This window comes from Aethalodelphis obliquidens, unplaced genomic scaffold (assembly GCF_003676395.1).
Source record: "Aethalodelphis obliquidens isolate GAN/ISIS:26980383/991018 unplaced genomic scaffold, ASM367639v1 scaffold8, whole genome shotgun sequence".
Taxonomy (NCBI): domain Eukaryota; kingdom Metazoa; phylum Chordata; class Mammalia; order Artiodactyla; family Delphinidae; genus Aethalodelphis; species Aethalodelphis obliquidens.
Window position 1 is genome coordinate 7,028,943 of NW_020837952.1, and position 15,095 is coordinate 7,044,037.

At 50.6% G+C, this 15,095-nt stretch overlaps 1 protein-coding gene across 1 annotated transcript; it reads right to left on the minus strand.

Annotated features, from left to right (window-relative positions):
• Positions 1-3,932: 3,932 nt before the first annotated feature.
• TAC3 (tachykinin precursor 3) lies at positions 3,933-10,010 on the minus strand. The gene is made up of 6 exons (XM_027106725.1): positions 9,896-10,010; positions 7,380-7,488; positions 7,158-7,187; positions 6,611-6,664; positions 6,135-6,209; positions 3,933-4,047 (listed from the first exon to the last, which is right to left on the minus strand). Exons 1-5 carry the CDS (start codon positions 10,007-10,009, stop codon positions 6,136-6,138), a joined length of 381 nt encoding a protein of 126 aa, XP_026962526.1. The 5' UTR covers position 10,010; the 3' UTR covers positions 3,933-4,047; position 6,135.
• Between the last annotated feature and the right edge of the window lie 5,085 nt (positions 10,011-15,095).

Genomic DNA, 15,095 nt, shown 5'->3' on the forward strand with positions numbered 1-15,095 from the left:
TTGAAGAATCTGCATAAGGCCTTTAAGAACAATCCCTTTTCCAGTGTTTCCATTGATTACAACTGAACATCAATCCCTGGGCAGCATTTTGATGATGGACACCTAGGAGGATGTAATAGGGGAGGCCTAGGTGTTGTTCTAGATACCTTTTGTGTTTTTAGTAAGATTTTGCCATTTTTGTAGATATTTATAGCTTCTGGAACCATCGTTCTTAGACATAAAATAGGCAGGTATGGGCTTCCCTGGTGGCGCAGTGGTTGAGAGTCCGCCTGCCAATGCAGGGGACACGGGTTCGTGTCCCGGTCCAGGAGGATCCCACATGCCGCGGAGCGGCTGGGCCCGTGAGCCATGGCCGCTGAGCCTGCGCGTCCGGAGCCTGTGCTCCGCAGCGGGAGAGGCCACAACAGTGAGAGGCCCACGTACCGCAAAAAAAAAAAAAAAAAAAAATAGGCAGGTATGCCAGAAGGTGGCATGCTTGACTCTTTGGAGCTTAAGGATCCTGTTATATTTTTAGCTAAGATTTTGGGTCTCTGGGAGCCAAACTAATACCTAAGAGGGATGTGCCACTGGGTTGGAGATTGTGTGGTGTTTTACAAGTGTACCTCATTGCATGGAAATTTTATTGAGGTTGGCATCAATCTAACCCATTCTATGACCAAATTATCCTAACATGGGAGTCTTTTGGTTAGGTGAGCACTCTAACAGGTTTTTTTGTTGTTTTATTTTTTTCTAACAGCTTTTAAGTGCTCATCAATTTTTGTAACTTTATGGCTTCCAAGATTCCGATTAACAATAGCCTTTATCTACACTAAGCGAGACAAACAAACATGTGCATCTTAACACACCAGCAGTAACCAAGAGATGTTACTGCAGCTTGGCCAAGGAAAGTCCCTGTGTGCACCACCACCAATTCCCATGGAACTGGGGACTGGAAAAAAGATTGAACCAGCAGACCCCAAACAATGGGGATTGCAGACTGATTCCAAACAAATGAGGAGCTGCAGCTGCCACCAGCAGTTCCCAACATGGAATCTGGGGAAGGATTCCAAACAAATATGAAACTGCAGACCAAACCACCAGCAGTTCCCTGTGTGGAATCTGGGTACAAACCAGCAGCTGGGATTTTCTGCTCAAGTGGGGGAATTGTGGTCTGAACCAAGGGCTAGGGGATTGGGTTCTGGATGGAATCATCTGGTAGCTCAAGCTGACCTGTGCCAGATTGGAAAGTCAATTAGATCAGGAGCTTGACACACAGAGTGGAGCTCAGAGCTGAGAGGAACTTACTCACGGCCCTTGGAAACAATGAGAGAGACACAGAACTCAAAAGAGTTTTCAGGGACCATGCCTACGTTTCCCGTTGAGTTGTTAACAAACCCCCTAAAGGTATAGATTAAAGTTTATACTGTTTATACTTGTGATATTGTGATTTATAATAAAAAAAAATATATATATATATATATGGTCATTACCCCCATTTCTAGCACAGAACTCCTAAAACACTTGGAATTTCCTAAGTGATGAGAGCCATAAAGATATCTTTTGTTATGCTGTCGAGTGACTTCGGGACTGCACCTAAAGATGGGGACTGGTCTCCAGGAGAACCAACTTTATGATTAAAAGGTTGGAACTTTCATTCCTAAGCCCCTGACCTCCAGGGAGGGAAGAGGGCCTGGAGGTTGAATCAATTATCGTTGGTCAATGGTTTAATCAATCATACCTATGTAATAAAGCTTCCATAAAATCCTAAAGGAACTGGGTTTGGAGAGCTTCCAGGTTGGTGAAAATGTAGAGATTCAAGGAGAGGAGGGTGGCATGCTCAGAGAGAGCATGGAAGCTCCACACCCCGTTCCCCATGCCTTGCCTTATGCATCTCTTCCATCTGGTGTTCCTAAGTTATATCCTTTTATAATAAACTGGTGATCTAGTGAGTAAACAGGCTTCCTGAGTTCTGTGAACCACACTAGCAAATTAATGGAACTCAAGGAGAGGGTTGTGGGAACCTCCAACCTGTAGAGAGTTAACAACCTGGGCTTAAGATTGGCATCTGAAGGAGGGGTGGGGGTGGGGGACGTCTTGTAGGACTGAGCCCTCAACCTGTGGAATCTGATACTATCTCCAGGTAGATAATGTTGGAGCACTGCTTGTTGGTGTGGGAAATCTCCCCCTCCACACACTGAATTGGGTCTAGAACCTTTAATACCGAAGTCTTTAAAGTAAATCATCATGTAATAACAATAGCACACATATGCAAAGCTAAATGGAGAAGGGCCAGGAATTCAGCCCAAGGTCTTTTTGACCAGGTCCCCTTAGGCATCAACATCTTTACAACAGGAAGAAGAAGGCCAGGATTCCTTCACACATTCTCCAAGCACAAAAACAGAAATCCAATTTAAAGTTTGTCTTCATTTTGCCTGGAATGCCCAGTACTGCAATTTTCATTAGTCCCACCAGAGAGCAACCTTTCTACACTTATGCTCCTACTTGACAAGAACAGAACCACCTCGTGAAGCTTTCATGACCCAAATAAATTCCCCAGACTCTGCAAAATTACCCCACTTTTAAACCGTCTAGGTAGATCATTTTGAAAAGCCAACAATATAACGCGTTGGAAAACGGCTTGAGGATTTGGGTTGAGGGTATTCTTTGACCTCTAGCAATAAACCTGACACCAGAGATACTGAGGTGAGCGCCCGCACCATAGAGCTGTGGGTCCAAAGTTGCCCCAGTCAGGTTCTGGGAAGAGAGCACTTTCACTGGGGTGAAGGACCTGCAGGAACTGGTCTCTGGCTCCATGGCCCTGACTTTACACAGCCTTGGGAGAACTGAGTGTCGACTTTGTATCAGGGTGGTTCAGGGCCATGGCCAAGTCCCCTACACCGGGCTAAGACAGGGAGCCTGAGGACTTCCCAGGCTGTTCCATTAGGGTACAGAACTCCCCCTGGGATCAGTGGGCTGTGACAGTTAGCACATCAGATTAATAAAAGACACCCACACACACCTCATTTAAGTGCCTTATGTACACTGCAGACTACTAGACCAGCATTACAGGGGCTGGTAAGAGTTGCATCACAGAAGAGTAGGAAATAAATGTTTTCCCTTTATAACTGGCCACTAAGGTGGCCAGTTAACACTAAAAAGATCTGCTCTCCTCTTTCTCAGCCCCTATAGTAACTTCCCTGTCTATGCCCCACCCTAGCAAGATCAAGTGCTGTTTGCTTGTCTAAAGCCCTGCTACAATGTGAACTCTGTTTATGGATCACCATCTTATCCACACGACCTGTTGCAGGATCCAAGTTCAATATTCGGCGACAGAAAAATAGTACAGTGCTGGGATGCACCCTCCTCTGGGCTGGATCTTCGCACAGCCTTGATCCCCACTTCTCTTCTTGGAGTAGGATTCAGGGACTGATGTCTCCCAGGCCCATCCTGGAAATACAGACAAGCCATTCAGAATATCTGTACTTCTTTATCTAAATCTGGTCTGCGAAAGTCTTTGAGTGCTAGAAACCATCTTCCAAATTCATTTCTTCTTTTAATCACTAAATAAATCTTCTGATACTAATTGTATGAAGCAAGGAGTAAGACACTGTTGGGGAAACCAATATGTGTACAAAATAAAGATACTTCCATTTATATATGATATGTGTGTGTGTATCATATATATATATATATATATCTGTGTATGTGTGTGTGATGTAGCTGCAAGAGTCAAGAAAGAGGAAAACCCACCCACCAACCCACCAACCAAATACATCACTCTAGGTCATAATATATAAAAATCCTTTATTGTTGAGGCGTGGAGAGACATCACATTTTTAGGATGCTACAGAAACTCCAGGGCAATCTATAGTCAATGCCTGCAGGGACTGGGGGGGCTCACTAGGCAGTTTCTACAGCGGGTGGGGTAGAGGGTTGGAGAAGGGGTCAAAGCACAGGAGTGTTACAAGGATGTGGGAGAGGAAGGGAAATAGGAGTGCGTGCACCTGGGGATTGGGAGAGGGTGACAGGTGTCTTCACGATGCAGCCCAGGAGTCCAGAAGTGGAGTGCTGAGGACCAAAAAAAGAAGAAATCACATCTCTGTCCTGTAAAACTCCCACCAACCACCCACTGGGGAGGCGGGGGAGAAAGGGAGGGGCATCTGTAAGGGAGAAGTAGAGAGAATGGAAGTCTTAACCCTCAGCTACCCCTGTAGCCTTTGAACTAGAGGACCGAACTCTCCTAGCCACAGGTGCAGGCGTCTTCCCAGCTTCCATGTTTATCACGCTATGGTCTGAGGGGCCCATGCAGAAAGAAGTACTGGCAAAGTTCATAGCATCCTGGCATCCCTATGAGCCAGGCATACACACAGCCCTGTCCAATGCACCCTGGCACTAATGCTCCCCTGGCCTCACTCAGTCCCTCCTCCTCTTTCCAGAAACCTCCCAGAGGAAGGACAGGCCCAGGGATCACTTCCTTTTTCAGCAGTTTCACATGAATGAGATAAGATGGCACAATGATCTGTGTTGATCCATCTCATCTAACCTCCTTTAAATGCCAGCCCCCAGGGACCTAGTGTCTATTCTTCCCAGCACCTAACAGGTTGAGAATGCACCATCAGTGGTGAGGTTATGAGGGCTGCAATTATGGGCCTGGTCCCTCTGAAAGAGCCTACGTTCACCAGAAAGCATTAAAAGTAGATTTCCACGACGCACTTGTTTCTGCCATTTGTATAAAATACTATGGCAAAATTGCACTGTAATTATCTTTATGGTTGATGCATAACGTTGGGGAGTGTATATCATCCAGATATAGCTGCCCGTATAATTATCTGACCGTCAGCAGGACTGAAATAACAATCTAATGAGAGCAAAATGATACAGTAAGTACCATGTAATCAGTGAGTTATGGTTATTACGGCTTTTTGTACCCTCTCACCCAACACTGAATGGGGGGCCAGACCCGGTCTCTGGGCCCGGGGAGTCACACACAGGCAGTTTCATTGAGAGCCTGCTCCTGGTCCTTGGGGCTCCCTTGAGACCAATGAGTGTGGGTAACAGGGCCACAGAGAGAGGGGCAGGAGTCTCTGTGAAGACTGAGCCTTCCTGATCCCTCTCCTTTCCTCCCCTGACACCTTCAGTGGAAGCCAGTGCAAAGAAAGCCATCAGTGAGCTGCTATTGCTGTGTGTGGGAAGATGGTGTCGAGGCAGACGGTTCCGTGTTTTGACAAGACACTTCCCCGGGGGACTCACACTTGCATACCAAGTGGAAGAGCTGTCAGCCCACTCGGGCCCAGGGTCCAGCCCAGACAGCTCCAGGCAGACAGACTGGAGCCCGCCAGGGTCAACACTGGGACCTTCCCCACAGTTCCCAGACTACAATCACAATAAAGCCAACATACAGCACTGTGTGCCAGGCACTGTTCTGAACACTTTACCTAGACTCAAAACCACAGCCCTGCAAGGTAATACTGTGACCCCTGTTGTTCAGATGAGGAAATTGAGGCACAGAAGGGTTTTGTAACCTGGCCAAGGGACACAGCTAGTGAGTGGCAGGATTTGAACTCAGGCCATGCTCATATTCATTACACTGCACAGAGCGATTAAGATATAGTTTCCAGCTACTCCCCATTAGATTTCAGAGTTTGTTGCATTTCTTGCTAAATCACCCTTGCAAATAACTATATAGTGGACCCGGTAACCCGAGATTCTGAATGATCTGAATGGTTTCAGCCTGCCTGGGAAGCAAAATGCTTCACCTGTGAATAGATGTGGTACCTGTAATTATCAGATGATGATCTCTCCACCTTTTGCACAAATTACAAGAATGGAGTCCAAACAAGAGAAGCTGCTCATCAAAGAAACCCCAGGGGAAACCCCTCCCTTGCCATTTCCTACCACTCAGCCATAAGCAGGGGTCCATGAGACTGGAAAGAGATGAGAAACAGGGTGTGTGTGTGTCTGTGTGTGTGTGTCTGTGTGTGTGTGATCACAGGCAAGCACACACTTCTAAATGTCAGGCACTGGTAGTGTATTTAGGCCATTAATTATGAGCATTAATACACACAGCATCAGAGGAAATGCTCCAATGCTCCTCTGGCAACCTACTCCCCCCACATACACACACACAGTCCCCTCTCCTCTCCCTAGGTACTTACTTCATTCCACATTGGAGGGATACTTGAAGGTGCCAAAGCTGGGGACGTTCTCTTGGTTCACATCAATAGGATTGTCTGTGGTGAAATAAACAGTGTAGTTAGGAGGGATTTTTCTGCATATGACCTTCACCCTGACCCAATAGCAAAGGGCTGGCTATGAAGGACAGCTTTGGAAGACAGAGTTGGGAAGTAGATGGATGCTCTGTTTGGGAGATGGGGGCGGGGGGCGGGGGAGAAGCAGAGCTTGCCTGACCCCCTCGCAGCTGCAGCAGAACTATCTTATAAAGGTCTCCGTCCTGTGCTCCCGGGGAGGGCTGGACTGTGGACCCAAGCCGATTGGTTAGAAGGGACAGAGGAACCCTCACTGTAGCTAAGAAAGTCCTGTCTTTCCCTCTGGTGACAAATGTGAAGCAGCTGACTTCTGCTACATCTTTGCCAGCACGCTAGTCCTTCCACCGACCTCCACATCTTCCTACCTGGCTGGATGTTCCTCTTGCCCATGAGACCCACAAAGAAGTCATGCATGTCACCTGCAGAAACAGGGCCAACATTTTCAGCGGTGATAGTGAGGGGCTGATACATTTCCCCAGACATGTGTCAAGACTTCTGAGGTTGGGCTTCTGGTCTCTGTTTCAGTGTCTCACCACAGCTTACTCCCCGCAGTTAGCAGGCTGTCCCCTAGGCCCACCCTCTCTGTCTACCTCTCCCTCCCCCACATTTCGAGAACTCTCTGAAATTCTCCCACCCAACAGGTACCTGGCTTAGAATCTTCACAGCCACCAAGAGATCCTCTTGGTTCCCACTAACCTACCAGCGGAGGGAGACTCCACCGTGCCCCGCACATCTGCTTCCTCCGGCTCTCAGCGGCCTCTTCCATTCAGGAAAGGCTGGCTGAGCAGTTGCAGCTGGCATGCTGTTTGCGCCAGCTGAGCCGGGGCCAGCCGAAATAGTCACTGGGCCCTGTGCCCATGGAGCTCTAGGCAAGTGGTCAGCAGAGATCAGGAGGGAGAAGAGGCTACTCACGTTTCTGGGGAAGTGATGACTCCTTAGGACCTGTGAAGCAAGAACAGGCATGTAACTGGGGAAAGGAATCTGCAAAGTGATGATTAGAGGGGGTTCAGATCACAGCCCTCAATAATTCACTAAGCCATCTCCAGTCTCCTTCCCACACGAAGGGGTCTCCCAGGCCTATTTAATCTTCAGAATCCTGCCCCACATGCCCCTCTGCCCGGGGCTGCTTCCTACCCACGCTAGCCTTGCTCAGCATTTTGAGCAATCCATCTAGGGAGACTGAGCGGCTGTCATAGAGTCTCCGGAGCAACGACGGGGGCAGCTGGTAGAGATTCGAGTCCTTCTGGGGAGAGAAACAAAGAGGGCTGAGGAGGATGCTCACACCCAATCCACTCACTCTTTCCCCACAAGAAATGGCCTCTTCTTGAGCTCATCACAGCTGAACTTAACATCCTATTTCTTTCAGGATTTCCTCTGGTGTACACTAGAAGCGAAGTAGGCTCTCAAAGTGTGGTCCATGGACCAGCAGCATCGCCGCTGGGAGCTTGTTAAAAACACATAATCTTGGTCTACGCCAGACCTACTGAGACAGAATCTGCATCTTAACCAGGCCCCCAGGTGACTCACAGGCACAGCAAGGTTTGGGAAGCACATGTAAAGGGAACACATTGGGCATCCCTGTAGGCCGACCAACTGTCCCGGTTTGCCCAGGTATGTGGGGCTTTCAGTGTTCAAGCTGGGACAGTCCCAGGAAAGCTGGGAGTTGGTCATGCTATATCCCAAGCTCAAAGGGGACTGACCCTTGGGGCCCCCTCCAGCTCCTGCCACCTCTCAGTGAGAAGGGCCATTGGTTCTTTTCTCCCTGGCACACCCGGAACCCGTTTGACCAACGATGTGGTTGCCCCACTAAGTGAATGAACCAGGAATTCCCGCACTCACAAGAAAGGCTCATCAGACAGAGCTAGTGTCCTCTGGTCTGTGCTCCATGATTGAGTCACAGACAGGACTCGGTCCTGGGGACAGGTGGGGGTAGGCAGTCAGGGCCACCAGCAATCCTGAAATTGCCCCCGCTCTGCACTGTGTCCGTGGATGTTTCTCTCCCTGCGTTTCCCACCACCTCGCCCTCTCTTTTCTTCTGCATCAGGTTTCTGCCTCTGTTTTTGTCTCCCTCTCCCCTCTCTCCCCTGGATTTAGAATTTCACGAAGGCAGCATGCTCAGAATGAAGCCTCTTCTTCCCCTCCACAGATGAACCCCATTCTAGACCTGCTGCCAAACAGGGGTTCTTTCTCATCTTGGTGGTTTCTTTTTTAGCAACTTGGGCACAGCAGGATGGTTGGTGGGCACACATCACACACCCAGTTTATTGCGGCTGCAGAGAGATAATGACAATTGATCATGTTTGGAGATTTTCACCTTGAATCTCAGCGGTTCCTCTCTCTCCAGAGCCTAGGGGTCCTTGGGCGGCTGAGCACACGCAGATGGGCATTTACCCAGGATGCACCCACACACGTGCCAACCTGGCTGCCCAGGCACACATACATCCTACTCCCGTTCCGTCCCAATTTCCCTCATCCTCTCGGACCTGCAGGGAGAAGGGGCAGGATGGCAAGCTCTATTTTATTGACCAAGAGGGGCAAGGTCTCAAAGCAAGTTTGTCTCAGAGGAACAGACCCAGATATTCTGACTGTCTCCAGCTGGAACTTTGGGCTCCAAACACAGTGTCCAGCCCATATTTGGCACTCGCTGTGTGTTTTTTGAACTGGTTCTGGTCTTTTGGAGCTGGTGCAACTACTGCAAGGATGCCAACCTATCATACCTTGGGACACCTCACCAGCTGGATGAAGGCTGGTGATCTCTCTCTTTGCCCTTCCCACGCAGCCACTTCCCCAAATTGTTCAAATACTCTGCGCACCTCCTGTAATGAGATGCTAAACAGATCTGAGCTGGAGAGGCAGTTAGACTTCACACACTGAATATGTAGTAAGTTCCACCTGTAATCATCTTAAAAGCATTCGTACCAATGTAACTGCTGTCTTGTCAAAACCTTGAGAAGACTTCCTCCCTGCTCTCCCCCAGTACCCCTACCCTGACAACTCCTACTCTTTTTCTTAGATGAACTTTGGAAATTGGGGCCCAACCTGTTTTGTGGGGTCTTTTCCTATCCTGACTCAGCAGAGGCTAGAGGGGGACATGGGAGAGGAGGGAAGAAAGGGTTGGAATGTTAGGAGCACCTGAGGTTATTGGGGGTGGATGAGCAGGGGATAAGGGAATTTATTTGAATTTTGAAAAAAAAAATACATATAGCTGATAGGTAAAAGAGCACACAAATGACTATTGGGGAGAGAAGTTCTGACTGTGTTTCATACCATCCAGGAAGTGGGGAGGATCTGCCCCCCTGCAAAGGGACAGAACCTGAGCTGGACCATAGGGAACCTGAGACAACGCTATCCTACCCCTCACAGTACCACCCAATCACCAGGTCACCACACAATCAACCAACCAAACAACATATTAGTGCCGCACATTTTATGTACAAGGTGTCAAAGACATGCAGAGGGACAGAGACACTGACAGACATACTGGGAGAACATGAGGCCACTGGAGAGGCTGCACTGTCCAACCCTCTGATGGGTAACTCCCAGCCCGCCCGTCCCACCTTCCTCCCTACCACGGTGGGACAGGCAGAGTGCAGCCTTATGATGCTGCCCAGTACTCTGCCAGGCTGGGTGAGCCAGAGTGGGTGCCTTACCTTGCTGTGGCTCCCACCAGGCACCACCTGTTCCTGTGACTCCTCACACACCGCCCCAAAACTCCGAGCCAAGCTGAGGGCCAGGATCACTGCAAACAGCAGGGCACTCCTCATGATGCCTAGGAGTGCAGACGGACAGGACGGAGGGAAGGCAAGGAGGAGGAGGACACAACACAGGTGCAAACATGGGAGACATTCACGACTAGCAGCCTGGCTTGACCCTGCTTCCCCAGCCCCCAACTCTCCCGCCCAAGCCTTAGTCTGGGAGAGTCTCTGAGCTGGGAGGCGCTCAGTTTCCCTGCTCCCCCATCACATATTTCCCCAGGATATGCACCCGGCAATGAGCAATGGCGCAATAATGTGGGGGACTCTAGCCTCCCAGGGAAGATAATAGATTTATATGACGTGCATGGGTCTATTTCCTTAGTCGGCTTGAGGAGGGATCCTGGGTGCTATTTTCCAGCCCTAGGTACCCCAAGACTTAGGCAAAAACTTTCTAATATAGGAAGAATCAGTCTGTACCCACAGGCTCCAAACACTACATCAACCCCCATTGACTCCTGTTCACCTTCCCAGTATCCTGCTCCCCGATCAAAGGCTGCCACCTTTATTCCCTCCTGACTCTGCCCCTGTCCTTTGGTGCCAGCTCCTGTCCATCCAACATTCTGCCGCTTGTGCCTACCTGTGGAGCAGCTCTGAGCCTGGGGCAGATGGTCCGGCAGGATCAGGGAGCTGGCCGGGAGCACTGTCCGCTCCCCACACACTCTGCTGGTGCTGCCGTGAAGAGAGAAACAGGGAGTGGAGGGGCTTGGGGAATGTGGCAGGAGCTCCGGCCCAGCTCCCAGATAAAGGCTCTGGGAGGGTCTGGGGGAGCCGGGGGAGGGGCTGAGAATCACCAATCCCAGGGTGGCTGGAGGGGAGGGGGAGGCTGGTGGGGGGAAGAGGGATATAGGCTGCAGCCACACACACACACACACACACACACACACACACACACACACACACACACACACACACACACACACACACACACACACACACACACACACACCACAAACCCAGCAGTGAACGGCGGTTATCCAGCAGCCCACAGTCCAATAGCCCCTGAGCTGTGCATGCTAAGGGATGATGTTGTGTACGGTTTGTCACAAAATTTCCATGCCGGAGCCTACTCAACAGGTGTGGTCCCTGGGCTCTTTCTCCTCCTTGTCCACCCACCAGCTCTTTGCCCTTTAAACTTCCAGCCTCGACTGCCTGGCCAAAACAATTTCCGCCAGGTGCTGCTCTGGCCCTTCTACCACCAGGATGAGCAGGCTCAGGTCCCTGACGATTGAGAGGTGAGTCTGGCACACCCTCCAGTCCTCAGTTCTCCCTCTGTCCTCCTCCCGGCTGGAGCTGACCCATTGCGTTGGTCCTCAGACCAGTAGGGTTGGTACTTCTCCCCACTAGTGAATGCAGAAAACTCCAGGGTCTGCCCCCCTCCACCTCCCCAGTGCCAGAGCCTCTCCCCATGGCCTCCCACCCCACTCTTGACCCCTGAATCAGCCTGACGTAGTTGCATCCTTCCAGGGTTCTGACTTCTATCCTTCCTGCTGTCATCTCTGAAAGGAGGGACAGAGCACCATGGCTGAGCTCTTCCCCTACCCTCACCCCCGCTCCAGCATTGATCTCTTAACTGCTTCTTTTTCTCCTCACAGTTGCATTTTTTTCCACTCTAATCTGTCTCCCTACAGCTCAGGCATCTTCTCCCCTGAACTTTCAAGCCTCTAGTTCACGCCCCACAGTCGAGGGGCCTTATTCTGCTCACTTCACACCCAAGGTAAGAGAATCCCAGGGGAGAGGCAGAGTCAGGATCTGATCCAGATCCAGAGAGAAAAGACCCAGAGAGAAAAACATACTGCTGTAGGAGACGAGGGGAGGGAAAGAGAAAGCCGGCTCCAGAGCAATCATCACTCTTAGCATTTATAATGGGTGCAGAATTTGAACATTTGCAAGACGCTTCGGCAGAGAGCAATCCAACTGATTTTCATCACCTCCACCGTGTGAGTAGGAAATATTCCTATTTTCAGATGAGAGAACTGAGGCTCAAAAAATTCAGTCACATGCTCTAGGACATATAGCTATTGGAGAACAGCCTCAAATTCAGGTTTTTCTCACTCCAAACTTCCCCTTCATTTTACTGCACTGGTCTGTACTTTGACCAGTAAGGGAACAGTTAAGTCTCCCAGAGGGAGTTGGGGGTCCACCTCTCCAAAAGACCTGGAGATTTGGGACCTTGTACTCTTCTACATCTTGGGATTGGGAAGAGAATCATAGCTCTGTTGCATATTTACTACAAAGACTTCTGCTCACCAGCACCTTCCCCAATCACCCTATTTAAAATTACTACCACTCCATTCTCCATATCCCTTCATTTCTTTTCTTCATATATTACATCAAACATACTACAATTTTACTTATGGTCTGTCTACCCCACATCCCACCAGAATGTCAGCATTATAAGGGCAAGGACTTCCGTCGCTTTACTGTTGGATTCCTAGCTCTATAGTGCTTGGCATATAATAGGTACTCAATAAAAATTTATTTATAAAACAAAAAAGCAAGTCTGAGTCCAGCTTCTTGCATTGCGGCCCACAATGTGGATCCTCCACAGAGCCTCTCAAGCACTGTTAGGGTCCTGAAATGTTTGTCTCCCCATCCTCCCCACCCTGGGGTTTGGGCCATACTGAGAAGTCATTCCGGCTTCACGGGGCCCCATGTTCATCCCTGAGTGAGGGCAGCAGCTAGGTCTCAAGGCCCCTTAATTATGTGAGAGGCCAATGGGGCCTCAATAAAGGCTTCCCATTACCCAGCTAATTACAGGGCTCTGTGGGGCAACCATGGCCCAGGACTCAGGGTTGGGAGCCATTAGTGGAATAAAAGGTAGAAGTGGAAGGCTGTTTACATGTTAATGGCATGACTTGTTCATGCCTTTGAGAAGCTCTGATGCTATTCCTAATTGGACCAGGTCATCTCCCACCTCCTCCTCTTCTCCTCCCTCACCAATCTGGAAAAGGAGGTCCAAGCTGGGCAGGCTGGAGGAAATTGGAGGTGTAGTAGGAAGAATGTGTTAGACTGAGGGCTAAGAACAAAAGCCTCCTGGGTCCCATCTCTACATCAGCCTCCCTCCCCCACCAACCCATCCATCCCTGCCCCCAAGCCCTGGGACTAGGGAAGCAAGGATTCAGCAAAGGTCCGTCATGAATAATCTCCTTTGATGATGAGGCATCTCACAGAGGATGGCAGGAGCCAAGGATGGGGGGAGCAAGGGAATGGCAGGGAGAATTGACCACCTCTTGATCTCTGGGATTAGCAAAGACTTGAAAGAGCTGATGCTGAGTCAGAGAGGTGATGAAGGAGGGAGGCTTTGGAGGGCTAGGGCAGGCTGGGCTTCACTTTGCCCACAAATCATATGCAAATGACATGTAAAGCACGTGCTGCAGCTACAGAGAACCTAGGTGTGTTTCCTTTGAATACTTACTCTTTGAGCCACACCTCAGACACTAACTGTCACTGGCCTAGCGGAGCAGGATCCCTAGCAGACCATCCCTCCGGAGCCCCCCCTCTTTATTGCTGGTGCAGGTTGTGGGTGAAGCCAGTAAAACACTGAGCTGAGATGCTTTAATCGGCCCTTCCCAGGGGTCAAGGTGGGGCACATGACTGTGCGCGCGAGCTGGCCTGCGTATGTCCACAACATGCACAGCTTGGGCGCGACACGTGGACCCCTTCGACATTCTGGAGGGGTGCCGCGGGCTGCTGGGGGAGGGGGCTGGGCCATATGTGACAATGGGTGGAGATACCAGTGAGGACTGGAAGGATGCCGAGTCCTGTGGCCAGGACACAGTCGGGAGACAACCCACAGCACGAGCCTGGGGAAGAAATGTGCTGAGCCAAGAGGGCTGAGCTAGAGTGGTTTGTGCTGTGAGATGATCAAATGGCCCCTCTTGGGGGTTAGGGGACTCCAGGATGGCTTGTGCCCCTCAGAGGCTCAAACAGCCTAGACTTTGAGAGAGCTGGACTGGCTATGAGCAGGGCGGGCAGCAGAACTTCAGCTTCTCCCATCATGATGGAGCCAATTCAAGCCCTATAACAACAGGTGGGGAAACTGAGCCCCTATAGGCTTCAGGGGACAAAAACACACACTCCTGAGCTCCAGAAGAGAAGAGAAGCAGAGACAGGAAAGAGGAGGAGGGAGGGAGAGATGGGAGAGTAAAGAAGAGAGGACCCCCCCCCCACACCTCCCTCAGCCTACCATCTATCCACATGACTGACGGGGGGAGGACAGGAAAGAGAGCAGGGGCCCCAGCCCTCCCCGCTCCTACCATTCCCAGCCCGGAGAGCTGACAGTGCCTTCAGCCCTGGGAAAGGAAAAGCAGGATAGGGAGCAGCAGCTGCATATTCTCCTGAAATTGCTTCTGAAAATGACCAGACACTTCACTAGGAAAGTGACGACAATTTGGGCCCTGGGAGCAGCAGATGAGGCGAGAGCGGGGGCGGTCAGGCTCTGGTCACCACCCCCCTCTCGGCCTGGTTCTGAGAAGTAAAGGACGGGGGAACTGTTGGGGGTGGCGGAAGGGTGGCCAGAGCCCCAACTCTGGACATGGCTCCCCACGACAGCTCTAACCCCTCACCCACTGGGAAGGGCTGCCTCCCTGGGCCCCATCTCAGCTCAGAGCAGGGTGTGCCAGAACACGGGGCTGGCTTGTGCTCTGAGGGCTAGATTAATCTGCAGTCAGAGGATGAGCTAATCAGGTCTCCCGCCAGCGTGACTACCTGGGGAGTGAGCTGCCTGCCAGTGGAGGCTGAGGTGGAGGGAGACCCCAGCCTCAAGGCACCGTGAGCTCAGCGGAGACAGGGAAGAGGCAGGGAAGGCAGAGGTCCGAAAGGAGGCAGAGCCGTCCAGACAGAAACAAAAGGCAGCCATTTGTGTGCTCGCATAGAGCGCAGTCTACATTTTACTGCAAACCCAGGAGATGCTTGTTCCCCAAAGGTAGAGAGCAGAGTGGGAGAGGCTTAGACAAGACAGAATCTATGAGGAAATAGCCATGAAGGAAGTGGGGGAGGGTGATATTTAAAGCATTATACACTCTTACGTGTCACCATTAGTCAGAGCCCACAGCAACGGGGACAACGAGATGGTGTCAGACAGTTGGAAACCAAG